Genomic DNA, 14,343 nt, shown 5'->3' with positions numbered 1-14,343 from the left:
CATGCATGGGATAAAAGACAGAATGTGGAGCATATAACCCTCCTCCTGACAGAGAAGGGACATACACAAATCACAGAATGAGACATCATTTTTGGAGATGGCCACTGGGGGGGAGGATGCATTTTGTTGGTCTAGGAATATTTTTATGAGGGCTTTTTTTCTTTTTTTTTTTCCCAGTGGAGGAAGTAGAAGAGACAGAAAATAAATATTTATTAACTGAAGAAAAAAGAAAAAATTAAAGACATCATCAACAAGATTATGACTGATTAAGGAGACAGGTCAGTCAGCAAATGAGTTAGGGATAGCAAATGGATACCTAAATGTTGCATTCTTATCCACTAAATGTTAAAATGCAGTGCAATGAAATTCACAAACTTTTATCAATCTCTTAACATGTGCAAAGCACTCTGCTTGTTGCTGGGAACACAGTTTAAAACTAAGCAGACTCTGCCTTCAGGGGATTTACATTTCTACTAGAATGAAAGAAAGGCCTCTAGAATACCCTGTAGATATTCCGTGGAGGATCAGTAGAAAGACATGGACAGGAACTACAAAGGGATGAAAAAATGTCAAAGAGATGCAGCCTGTACCTATGGTTTGTGTACTCATGACAAGAACATCAAAGATTCAAGGGACAAATATCATGTTATCCTTTCAGAAAAATGCTGTTCAAAGGTACAGTCGACTTTGCTTCATCTACAAATGGCAAGAAGCATCAGCCAAAACACCCCCAAACCAATGAATAACTTACTCAGCTGGTTAAGAGCTATACAACACTAAGAATGCTGGTAGATGGTTTCTTTACTACTTATACATGTCCCTTTTTCTCCAAGCAAAAAGTGTTTGTATTTTAATAACCCTTAAAAGGGTTTGTTTTTGTTCAGTTGTGTCCAACTCCTTGTGACCCCATTTGGGTTTTTGTAGCAAAGATACTAGAGTGGTTTGCCATTTCCTTTTCCAGTTCATTTTCCAGATGAGGAAACTGAGGGAAACAGGGTGAAGTGACTTGTCCAGTGTCACACAGCTAGTGTCTGAGACCAGATTTGAATTCAGGAAGAGGAGTTTTCCTGACTTCAGGCCCGGCGCTCTAGACATTGCACTGCTAGATGGCTTTTTAAAGGGCTATTGCAACCAAACTTTTAGAATTCTTCTATTAAAGAAAAAAAGGGATAAGGAGGTGGTATAGTGGATAGAGTGCCAGGCCTGGAGTCAGGAAGACTCATCTCAAGGAACTCCCACATAAGGAAACCTCCTTCTACCAAAGTATATTGGCATCTTCCCTATGACTTATTTTCTTAGAGTGACTTAAAGAGCTAAAAGGTTATGATTTGGCCAAGGTCACAGACAGTATATGCCCAAAGCAGGACTTGAACCCAGAACTTCCTGGCTTCCAGGCTGGATCTCAACCCACTACATCATATGCAGATAAACTATATGAATGCATCACCAACAGCAAAATGCATAAATTCTGGAAGAGGTAGACATCTTTGACAACTAAAACATCACGCTTACCTTATATCGGAGAGACCCTCGCAACAAGGTATGAACAGATGGAATATCATATATCTCAGCATACTTGGTACTATCTCTGTTGGGGTAGCCTTCCAAATTTAATCCTGGGAAATAATCCATGGGGGTAACATAATCAAGAAAAGATGCCCCACCAGCTTCAATCACCTGATGAAAATTGAAAAAGGGTAACCAAAAACACCATTCACAAACCTGCCAAATTTCACAAGCTATAGTAAAGTCACATTCTTTATTAATAAAAACACATTATTTGTAACAAGTTTTGAGTTTTACAAAGTGCTTTCCTCATAACCCTGAGATCTAGATATTGCAATAATGGTCTCCATTTTACAAATGAAGAAACTAAGGCTTAGAGATGTTAAAAGATTTGCCAAAGGCCATACAACTAACAAGTGTCTGAACTAGAATTCAAACTCAGGATTTTCCTGGATCCAGTTAAGGATCCATTATTTCCATTGTAACACCCTACTTCACTTTCCAGGGTTCTGCCATACTTCTCCATAGACAGTAGTCACTCTAAATCCCACTGGACAATTGGGTTTTACAACTAAATTATGATAGGACCATAAATTGGGGACTCAAAGGGACATTAAGTGGTCATAGAACCCAATCTCCTCACTTTGCAGATGAGGAAAATAAAGTCCAGATAAGTTGGCCAAAACCACTGAGACAGTTAATGGCAGAAATGGAATTAGGACTCCAGTCTTCTATTCCCAAATCCAGCGCTCTTTCTACTGAAATTTATTGAGACTTGAATTTTTAAAACAATTAAAGCAACTGATTATAATTAATTTCAAAAGTAATCAGTTGCAAACAATTTTCAACAACAAAACCAATTAATCTTTCACATAAAATTAATTAAATTATAGACAGACAGATGAGTCTAACAGTTTATTAGTTAACCATTCCCTCTGGGATCTTTCCCAATCATCTTTGTTTATCCAGCCACCTATATATGTCTACACTATTGTCTTTTTCAATGTGTATGTGGAACTTCCAGCTCTGCTTTCTTCACTTCATATTATTTCATATGTCTTTCCATTAGATTATAAGCACCTTCAGGGTAGGGATTGTTATTTTTCATCTTTATAACCCTAGCATTTAATAAAGTGCCTTATAAGCATTATGTGTTTAATTAACTTGTTGATTTTTTTATACATCTCACATCTGTCCTTCTTAATTGCATTCCGCTATTTCATGATATTGACATAATCACCAATCCTTCAGTCATTCCCCAATTGTCAGACATCTAAATTGTCCCCTACATTTTCAAAATGCCAGACTCTATCACCAGCCCTGCCAAATATTTCATGAAAACCTACTACATGCAAGGCACTTTTATATGCATGATATATATGCACTTTTAATATGCATTTACATGCACTTCTCTACCCCCAACAAAACTGCAGAATTCTGGAAAATGGGAACAAAGGCATACACTTCTGTATCCTCCATTCTCTCACCCCCAGTGTAGGGCATAGAGTAGGCACTCTATGCTCCAGAGCTACTGTCCCGTGGATGGAACATTCCTTCTCTGCCAACTATGCCTTTTCACTGGTTGTCTCCAGTGCTTAGAATGCTCTCTCTTTATCTCTGCCTCTTGGCTTTGCCATCCTTTAAGTCTTAGTTCAAATTCCAACTTCTGCAAGTGGACTTTTTCATTCCCCCTGCAATGCCAGTGCCTTCACTCTGAGATTGCCTCCCATTTACCCTTAATATATGCCACATATGCAAAGTTGTTTGAAGGTTGTCTTCCCCATTAGGGTAGAGGCTGTTGTCTTTCTTTACATTCCCAGGGCTTAGTACAATGTTTGATACGTAGTAAAGTGCTTAACAAAAGCCTTCTGACTTGATCCAATTTAAGTAAATTGCTCAATTTAATTTATGTGAATACAAGCCCAATAACAAGTGTATAGCCAAAATTCAGAGAGGATCATAACCGAGTCCTTGTTGGTTACTAGATGATAACATTTTTTTTTTCCCAGCCAGGGCAACACATGAAGACTTTCTACTAAAGTTCAGTGGGATCATCAACTAAAATGGTGTATTAGAGCAGGCAATATCTGTAAGGACACACCCATGGATCCTTTAAGTATTCAAATGTAAATGTTCTTGATGGCTTTAGCACTAAAAGGGGAGGATAAGAGATAAAGGAGGATAAAAGAGATAAAACAGTAACATAATTTAATCCTCAATTCCTCTGACTAGTGGGTAGGCAATTCCCATGTGTGAGTCAGTGAGTGCATGGATGTGTGTGTGTGTGTGTGTTTTTTTTGTAGTGTGTCTTACTCTTCCTAACCCATTTGGGTTTTGGGGTTGTTTTTTTTTTTTTTTGGCAGAGGTACTAGAGTGGTTTGCCATTTCCTTCTCCAGCTCTTTTGAAAGATGAAGAACTGAGGCAAACAGGGTTTAGTGACTTGCCCAGGGTCACACAACTAGTAAGTGTCTGAGGCAGATTTGAACTCAGGACGATGAGTCTTCCTGACTCTAGGCCTAGGACTCTATCTACTGTGCCCCCTAGTTGCCTTTAGGGCTCATCTACTAAGCTATAGAGGCTGCTATCTGCATAGGTGGATGTTGTTCCCAGGTTGCTATGCTAATACTTTGAATATTCCTCAATATTTATGACTAAGGATCCTCTTTAATTGCCTTAATATATTGAATGATAAACTTCCATTGAAAAACTTGGCCTAAAATCAACAGGTAGGCTTAATACAACTCAATCGATTGATATCTTGACCTCTTTAACAGTATTGATTCACCTCTCCATTGAGTAGATATCTAGCAGGTTGCAGTATGTTCATTAAGACGCCAACTGGGCTCCAGCTGAATTTATATCTCAAAGGATTGTCTGAATGCTCTGGGGCTGGCAAGCCACCACAAAAGGAGACATAAGATTCAATCTGTAAGTGAATTTACATAAGTCATATTATCAGCAGGTTAAGGAAAATAATTCACTGCAGAAACAATTCCAATTATACCAAAACGAAGTAAAGTATTGAGTTTGCTTCTTGTGCTCCCTGGTGCAATCGGAAATACCTACCTTGGGTTAATTCACAGTCAATTTGACTTGTTACTGTCAGGGATAAAAGGACATTTTATAAGGGCAGATAGGCCTTGAGGGCAGAGAATAATTGTGTTGACAATTAAGTTCCTACCGAATTTTGAATCCAACTCATAAAATTCTACAATGCATCTCATCTTTACAAACACATCATGATTCCATTCACTCCACTGCCACAAGTTTTCTCTTTGTTACCATGTATAAAATGTTTTAAAGCCAAATGAAATAAATCACAGAGATCTCTTCCTATATACATGTCAACATATTTGTCATATTCATCTGTGCTCTACAAAAACACAAGTGTTTAGTTGTGTACTGATCCCAAAGGTGGGAATAGCACCAGTTCAGTTCCAATTAGACATCCCTACCCCAGGCCTACTTTGCATGAAAATCTAGCTTCATAAAATCTATCCAACATGATACTATCATGGAAAAGCATATTATCATCCTGGGGTATTTCTTGCATGGAAGAAACCAGATTAATTAAGATTTTCCTAAATAAATCTTACCGTGGCTCCCACTTCTTTAGCTCTATCAATTGTTTCCATGGCCAACATATGGTCAAGGCCGGGATCCAATCCCAATTCTCCAATTATGGTGATGCCAGCATCATCCACACTAAAAGAATTGAAAAAGTGGGAAATGAAAAAATGTTCATAAAATGAAAATGTTTCAGCGGGGCTACAGGCCACCTATTTTAGTGAATATTTAGGAGACTTACCTTTTCTCCAGTTCTTTGATGGCTGGCGTTATGTAGCTAGCAGTGACCATATTCACTCTGCCGGCAATACATGCTTTGGCCACAATAGGGTGTAATACATATGGTAGCAAGCTTCAAGTGGAAAGAGGAGGGGAAAACATCTGATTATGACATCGCAACAGCTTTCTTGATTAGAAACTAACACTCTACCTCCTGACTGTGGGCATACCTTGTTTATATAACACAAAGATTCATGAAATGCTATGAATAAAAAAGATCTTTACCGTATATTCATGTTTTAAGTGTACCAGAGGTTAGAGGCTTGACAAAAAATTTTGCATTAAGAAAAATCACCCTCCCATTTTATCAAAACTTAGTTTTCTAAGTTCAGTTTTCTATATATGATTTTCACCAAATATAGACACCTTGGTACTTGCTTCAAAGATATGATTCTAATGTTGTCACCAGGCCCCAAAGCAAAGTTTTTATTTGCTTCCAAGCAAGGACCACACGCTAGCATGCAACTTCTCCTTCCTTTAGTACTCAAGAATTGAAACATTTATTAAATGCCCACTACGTGTAAGGTACCAAACTAACTTCTGGGAATACAAAGACAAAACCAAAACCAAAACTGTTCTTGGAGGCAGTGGGGGGATATGATACGCACAAAGACGGGTAAATACCAAGTAATCTAGCTGTTAGGCAGCAAGATGATATGGTGAATAGAGTGCTCAGGAAGACCTGAGTTCAAATCCTACCTCAGACACGCAAATGGCAAGTTATTCAACCTCTCTCAGCCTCGGTTTACTCATCTGTAAAGTGAGGATAAGAGCCCCTACCTCATAGGGTTGTTTTTTAGGATTGAATAAGGTTATATCTGTAAAGCACTTTGCAAGCCTTTAAGCACTATGTATATATACTAGCTATTATTATTGATTTCCAAGGGAGAGTACAGTGACCTGGTGGGGATCAGGAAAGGTTTCATGGCAGAGGTGAAGCCTGAGCTGTTAGCTTTGAAGAAAGGTATTAACTATTTTTGTAGGAAAAAAATGGTTTTGTACATGGGGTATAACATTATAAACTCAAGACAACTCATAGACAAAAAGGTGACCTCCCACAGCTACCACCCTAACTGCAAAAAGTTTATACAAAACATCTGTCCAGTCAAAACCACTGCTCTCTCCCTTGAATCCAGGTTTGTCCCAGATGCCTGTGGGCTGCCGGTCTGTCTTGGAATGTCCTCAGAAGGCTCTGTCAGTGATTAGAAGACAGGATAAAACCCCCAGAGTCCATTCACATGGCAGGGGAAAAGAGAAGGGGGGAGGCTATTCAGACTTTGTCTTCTTTCCTTGTGGCTTGTTGTCACCTCCTCCTCCTCCTTACTCCTCTGCCTGCTTGGAAACTGCCCTGGCCCCCAAGCTTCCTCAGCCTCTGCTTCAAAGGCCCCCTCAGCCTCCTCAGCCATCGGACCCTCCCTGGCCAAAGCCATTGCGGCTGCCCCCTCAGCCTCCAAAGCCCAGGCTTGGCCCAGTATAGGGTTACTTTGTTTCCATTGATCTCCCCATCCTCCATGGCCTTTTGCAGCTTTGGCATCTTCCTCTGAGTTGAAGTCCACAACACCAAACCCTTCCGAAGACCCCATCTCTCTGTCTGTAACTATTCTGGTGTTCACAGAACCTTGAAATGAATCTTTCAATGTTTCTTCCATCGTGTCTTCGAACAGACCTTTGACGAACAAGGTCTTGTAGGATTGCATTTTGGGGCTGCATTGGCAGCCTTCTATCCCTTCAGCTCCAGCAGATGGTTCTGCCTTCAATCTCTATGTTGTTATAGGAATTCAAAGCTTCTTTCGTATCTTCCATGGAGGCAAATTCAACGAATGTACCCTCTGGGTCTGCCTTGGTTGTTCTGGGGCAGGCTGACGGACGTGGCCTTCTCAGACACTTCCTGCAGGCTCTCCTCGGTGTCACTGTAGGCCAGGTTGTTTAGCACCAGGGTCTTGGAGTCTGCCGGCTCGCTGTGGCTCCCACCCCAGGAATCATTCTTCCCTCAGGAGTTCTCTTCTCCCCTGTGTAGTCCAGAATGAGTGCTCGGCCGTCGCTCTCAGTGCCTCGCTTCTCTTCCAAGGTTTTGTCCACATCTGCTTCCGTCTTAAATTCAATGTAGGCAATTCCTTTAGGCATCCCATCTTTGATGCAGACCAGTCTGATCTCAATAGTGTCTTCAAACACTTCCTTAAGTTCCTCGAATTACTTTATAGCAGATTCTTTTTTTTCTCATTTTATCTTAATTTGTTATTTTTAGTTTTCAACATTCATTTCCACAAGATTTTGAGTTCTAAATTTTCTTCCCATCTCTCCCCTCCCCCCACCCCAAGATGGCATGCATTTTGATTACCCCTTTTCCCAGTCTGCCCTCTCTTCTATCACCCCAAGACTATTATGAAAGTGTTTTGCATACGGCAGATTCTTGACAAAAAGCGTCCTTGTGTGTCTCGATCTTTCTTGTTTTCTTTTGCTTTTCCCAGCTTAACTTCAGAGCCAAGCACCTTGGAGCCACTGAGTTCCAGAGCTTTTTCTATATCTTTAGTAAATTCAAATTTCACATACCCTAATGTCCTGGTGGCAACCAATGCTGACATACACAAGACAAGGTCCTTTTTTGCAAAGAAGTATGTGATGATGGATTTGAGCTCGTTTTGTTGAAGTCCAGGTTACCAGAGAAGAGATTGAAATTTGTAGACGCTTCAGCATCCAGTTTCTGTTTCTTGGTTTCTGGGCCTTGTTTTCCCATTTCCTTTTTCCTCTTTCCAGGTGCTTCTTTTGGGAGCACTTCCTCCTCTTCCTCCTCCCCCTCCTCTGATTCCTTGGTCTTTCCAGGTTTTCCCTCGGCAGCTTCCATGGCAGCAGCCTTCCCTTTGGCAGGTATGGTGTCCATGACTTCTTCAGTCATCCTCATCTTCATACTCCTCACTGTCCTTCTCTTCTCCCTTGTCCTCCTCATCCTCAGCCTTGTTTGGTGGGAGCCGCTCCCATCTTTGTGGCTTTGGGAAGCTCAAATTCTTCGTCCTCCTCATCTTCACCATCCTATTCTTCGGACTCACTCTCCTCCTCCTTGGTGTTCTTTCCATTTTTTGCCCCTTTGGCTTGGGGGCACTGCTGCTTTGGCCAGCGTGGTAGCTGGCTTAGCTGGAGTGGCTCTCTTCTTTCCTGGTGTGAAGGCGGCTTTGGCCGGAGTGGCCATCTTCTTACCAGGAGTCACTGCTGCTTTCTTGGCTGGTGTGGTGGCAACAATAGCTTTTTTGGTTGGTGGTACCTTCTTTGCTGGTGTGAATACAGCCTTTTTTACCCTTCTTCTGGGGGACTACAACTTCTTTTCCACTGCTTTCTTCTTCATCTTCTGACATATCCTCATCTTCATTGTCTTCCACCTCCCTGGGGGAGAGGCCATTTTCTTTGGCTCACCTTGATTTTTAGCAGCCTTCCCTAGCTTCACCATGATGGCGGCACATACCTAGGGCAAGGAGGGTGCAGATCCGTCAGCTGAGGCGGTGGAGAATGTGGGCAGAAGTCCCACCATGAGCAGCCCTATGCTGGCTGAGACTGAGATGAAAGATTGAGCCTTGCTCCTGGGCGCAACTTGAAAGGAGTTTGCCTGGAAAGGAGCTCACCAAAGGTATTAACTTTTAAGAAACAACGGCAAGAAAGAGTGCTGAACCAGTTGGGAAGAGCAATGAAAGAAGGAGCATATGCTGGGAATAGGCATCAGTCGTTTGACAGGAATGGAGGGTGCATGGAAGAAAACAATATAAGAGACTAGAAACGTAGGTGCCACTCAGATTGTGCAGAGTTTTAACTTCCAGAATGAGGATTTGTGTATTTTAACCTAGAATTATTATATATAACCTAGAGAATTGAATCATGCTTTGAATACAGAAGGTAAGGCAACAGGGAACTACTTAAAATTGAACATAGGTATTGCAGCTGTGTAGAAGAAGAATTCTCAACATTCTCAAATAGTCTTGGCCAACTGGCATACAGGGCTGCGAAGTGGATTGAGTGCTGGGTCTAGAGTCAGGAAGACTTCTCTTCCTGAGTTCAAATCTGACCTCGGGTACTTACTAGCTGTGTGAATCTGGGCAAGTCACTTAACCCTGTATGCCTCAGTTTCCTCATCAGTAAAATAAGCTGGAGAAGGAATGGAAAACCACTCCAATATCTTTGCCAAGAAAGCTCCAAGTGGGGTCACAAAGAGTCAGATGTGTCCAAAAATGACTGAACAACAACGTTGGTAAACAGCTATTAGCAGTACTATATTTTACTCAAAGTTTTATTTCTAAGCCAAGGTCTGAGCCCAGTTAACGTTTTGCAATTCTTACTATCTAGGAGGAATGCACATAAAAGCAGCATGATATATTGGAGAGACTACTAGGTGGAGACTCAAAAAGCCAGGTTCTTTACCTGGCTATGTGCATCTGGACGAATCATCTAAGCTTTCTGGAACCTCAGTTACCTAGGATGTAAAATAAGTGGGGGTGGATTCAATTATCTCTAAAATTGGATATGCTTTCTCTCCTTACCTCTGCCTCTTAGAATCTCTGGCTTCCTTCAATATTCAGCCCAAACACCACTTTCTGCAGAAAGCCTTCTCCCGTCCCTTGAGCGGCTAGTGCCTTCTCCTCTAACTTTGTATGTGTCTTATATATCCCTATTTATGTATATGTTGTCTCCTCCATTAGAATGTAAGCTCCTTAAGGGCAGGGTCTTTCTTTTGCTTTTCCATCATATTCCTCAAATTAAACACAGTGCCTGATGTATAATAAGCACTTAATAAATGCTTGTTCATTGGCTAATGTCCCTTTCAGCTTGTCATTCTCTAATTCTGAGCTTAAGCAGAATATTAAGTAATCAATAGAAACATAGAAATAATTATTTACATTTTATAGTATTATAAAAACCCTTATAATACCCTACAGGTTTGAGATTCTCAAATACAGTTCAACTGTATTTCCATCCAACTTCTCTGAGCAGAAAGGGAAATAGCAGCTATTAAGATGTATGGAGCTTCTTTCTTTGTGGATACTAACCTGATCACAAGGTCCTGTTTCTTTACCATGCTGGCCAGTCTCTCTTCGTGCTTGCTAACGTCTAAAACAATGGGGTTAAAGTTGTATTTCTTGGCCAAATGCTCAAGCTGATTCTTCATATCTGAACCTATTTGATGAACAAAACACTTCAAGATATTTCTTTTGATTAATTGTCTTCCCCTCCTAGCAAGTCAAAGAATAAAGTTCATTGTGACTTCTCAAAAAAATTTTTTTACAGTTCTAGGAATTCACACACACACACACACACACACACACACACACACACACACACACACACAAATATATGATAACTAATTGCCAAAAATAAAAGGGAAGGTTTATTTACCCACTGTTATTTCAATGCTGCCATCTCTAGAAAGATATTCCAGTACCGGCTCAGACACATAGCCAGTCCCAAGTAGCAAAACTTTCTTCCTCATGTCCATTGAACGCAACTGTGCATGCTCCCTGCAAATGAAATGAAAACTTTATTAAACCCAGAAGAACACTTTCAACTTAGAAGTGTAGTGAATAAAACCCCCAAGAGACAGTTTCCAGGTAATTAATAATTAACGTATTAATTAGGCTAGCTAGTAATCAATGAATTGATGGTCAGTAGTTTCTCTTAGTAACCAAAGACCCCAAGGAAGAAATGCCTTAAATCAGATGTGTACCTTCTGACAGAGAACACCCCTAACAAGTGAAACTCAACACTGACTGGTGGACACTTAAGGAGAAGGTGGACTAAAAGTCTTCAGCGCTTCCTGCTGAGAACATGACTTGATCTTAAGACTCAGAAGCCTCCAGCTATCTGGGCAAGGGAAGGCTTTTCCATCCAGACCTCCCTGGTTAGATTTCTCTTTCAGTAGCTGAGCTGCCCTGAATTCTAAGGGAGGAGATCAAGGACTAGGAGACGTGTCCTGCAGGGGGAAAGATCTAGCTGACGCTGGCTTTTACAGACCAGACAAAAGTAAGGGTCCCTGCCCATGTAGATGCCTTGGGATGGAGATTACCTTACTGTTAACACTCTTCTAAAACTGCCTGACCTTTTCAGGAATTGGTCTTAATAGAAATAGGAGGAAAAGGATGGCTCACAAATTAATTATTAGTTATCAATATAATAATATAATATCAATTGATCTCAGAAGTTTTCAGTAAACCTGATCAAAATAAGAGTAAGTCTTTCAAAGTAGACTTTGCCTCTTTAAAATCTACCTACACGTATTAGAAATTTGGCATAGGGCCACTACTCCTGGGTTCACAGAGCCCATATGAATTCTTTAGGTAACCATTGTCTATCCAAGGAAAACCCACAGGTCAAGGAACAATAGGTAATTAATTAATTAACTGTTGGCCAACTATCCCATCATCCATCCATTTCTAGGTGCCTCAGAATACCATTAATGATAATAATAGTAGCTAGCTCCTATATGGTATTTTATACATGTTTACACATTTTAGCCTCACAATAAACCCTGGGAGATGGGTTATTGTTATCCCCATTTTACAGATGCAGACATGGACCTGGAGGGAGAAGTGATTTGCCCTGGTTCACATAGCTAGTAAGGGTCTGAGGCACTTCTGGATTACAGAACTCTACCGTGCATACCACTTAGCTGCCTGTAGGAAGCTCCAGGTCCAAGGACAGTTATCCTTTCCATATCTTGGGGCTTAGGGGTATGGCGCCCTTGCAATCTAGAAAATCTGTGTAAAAAATTTTGGCCTTCCCTTCTTATCAGAGAAGTCTGAATTTTTTTTTCTTTTTCTTTAATGAGTTGTTTACAATACCTTATTGTAAAACTTGGGTTGATACTATACAATACTGCACATATATTTTATGCATTTCTGAGTTTCTAAACCTTTTCTGTTTTGTCTGCTGGCCTTCACCTGTTCTCTGCAGCTTCCCACAAAATTCTCGTTTAATTTCTCATGCCGTCCCATGATATATCGAATCCATGGTGGAGAAAATTGTGATGTGGAAGGGATAACTGTCTAGTTTTCCAGCAAAAGAACTACCAATGATAGAATCATAGGAGCACAGATGTGGTTTAGTAGGGGAAGGGGCAGCCACCCCACACTTAGAAGTATATTTCCTCCTACATAAAAATAGAAATATCCACAGTTTTCAAGTCAGGACATCAGTATCACTAATTATTTTAACATTAATATGCAATTTCAAGCAAAGATTATTCTGCTACTACCTCTTGCTGTATTAAATAAATTCTCTTTCCAAATTCAGTCCATAGACTTACATCAAGATTCTGTCACATAAAGAAGGTGGGAAGTGCTAAGCAACCAGAGCTAAGAAGGCTTATTTCTATCTTAATGTACATATCCAGGCACATAAGAAAGCTGGTCACACTGAACACATAATTAGCTCAGAAGGCATTCCAGCCAGTGATGGCGATAGAAGAGATGATCATAGAAGAGAATACTATGCAATGGGCAATTTTTGCTCCCCTGATCTTGGTTAAACAGCATGAAGCTACTTTTTCATAATATCACACAAAATACATGCCTTACAGAATACCTAAAATCAGGCCACCATGGTGTTAATAACATTCAGTGATAATAGCAATAACAGTAATCATATACTGGTAATAACATCCAGTGATGATAACGACTTAAAAATCCCAGAGTGTTTTATATGTGTGTGTGTGTATATATATATACATATATACATACAATTTCATTTGATTTTCATAAAAGTCCTATGAAATAAGTAAAGCAAATATTTTTACTACTATTAATGATAACAATGGCTGACATTTATATAGCACTTACTAGGGCCAGGAACTGTGCTAATCACTTTATAATTAGTTGTAATTATTATCCCCATTTTTATAGATAAGGAAACTGAGACAAACAGAGGCAAAGTGACTTTCCCAGGGTCATACAGCTAGTAAGTATCTGAGGTCACATTTGAACTCAGGTCTTCCTGACTCCAGGCCTGGTGCTCTACTCACTGCACCTCCTAGCATACAGCTCATACAAGTTAAGTGATTGCATTTCATACAGGTTAAGCAGCTTAGACAAAGTTCATGCAGATGGAGTCATAATGGTGGTACCAGAATTCAAGATTAGGTCTTTCTTCAAGCTCAGAGCTTTGATAATAGACCAGGCTACAACCACACAGGAAAATTACCTCTTTTTGTTGCGTTTCTCAGATACTGCATTTTTTACAAATTGAAGGTTTGTGGCAATCCTGCATCAAGCAAATCTATCAGTGCTACTCTTTTCCAACAGCATTTGCTCACATTGTGTCTCTGTGTGTCACATTTTGGTAATTCTTGCAAATATTTCAAATTTTTTCGATATTGTTATCTGTTGTGGTGATCTGTGTTCAGTGATCTTTGACATTACTATCGTAATTGTTTGAGGGAGCCACGAACCACACTCATATAAGATGGTGAATTTAATTGATAAATGTATGTGTTCTGACTTCTCCACCAGCTGGCCCTTCTGGTCTCTTTCTCCTCCAGCCTCTCTATTCCCTGAGACACAACAATACTGAAATGAGGCCAATTAGTAATCCTAAAATGGCCTCTAAGTGTTCAAATGAAAGGAAGAGTCAATCGACATGGCAAACTTCATTGTTGTCTTATTTTAAGAAATTGTCACAGCTACCCCAACCTTTAGCAACCACCACCCTGATCAGTCAGCAGCCATCAACTCTGAGGCAAGACCCTCCACCAGCAAAAAGATTATGTGACTTACTGAAGGCTGAAATGATGGTTAGCATTTTTTATCAATAAAGTATTTTTTTTAATTAAAGGTAGGTACTTTTTTTTAGGCATCATACTATTGCACACTTAAAAGACTACAGTATAGTGTAAACATAACTTTTATATGCATTGGGAAACAAAAAAAAATGTGACTTGTTTTATTGCAATATTCACTTACAGTCTATACTTGATTCTGTAACCCAACCTTGTAAAGAGTTATTCACCCATTCACTGCAAG

General features: G+C 40.1%; 1 protein-coding gene across 3 annotated transcripts in view; it reads right to left on the bottom strand.

The window, feature by feature from the left end:
- Positions 1 to 14,343, bottom strand: part of AASS (aminoadipate-semialdehyde synthase) — a 77,444-nt gene that overhangs the window by 14,155 nt on the left and 48,946 nt on the right. For all 3 annotated transcript variants that reach the window (XM_036760131.1, XM_036760134.1, XM_036760132.1), the window contains exons 14-19: positions 10,727 to 10,848; positions 10,381 to 10,507; positions 5,316 to 5,426; positions 5,104 to 5,212; positions 4,293 to 4,433; positions 1,513 to 1,677 (exon numbers count right to left, since the gene is read on the bottom strand). In XM_036760131.1, the coding sequence (XP_036616026.1) occupies positions 1,513 to 1,677; positions 4,293 to 4,433; positions 5,104 to 5,212; positions 5,316 to 5,426; positions 10,381 to 10,507; positions 10,727 to 10,848 (775 nt within the window). The remainder of the gene's footprint in view (positions 1 to 1,512; positions 1,678 to 4,292; positions 4,434 to 5,103; positions 5,213 to 5,315; positions 5,427 to 10,380; positions 10,508 to 10,726; positions 10,849 to 14,343) is intronic.

This window comes from Trichosurus vulpecula, chromosome 5 (genome assembly GCF_011100635.1).
Source record: "Trichosurus vulpecula isolate mTriVul1 chromosome 5, mTriVul1.pri, whole genome shotgun sequence".
NCBI lineage: Eukaryota > Metazoa > Chordata > Mammalia > Diprotodontia > Phalangeridae > Trichosurus > Trichosurus vulpecula.
Note: the sequence above shows the minus strand (reverse complement) of the source record. Positions and strands in the feature narration are given on the sequence as shown.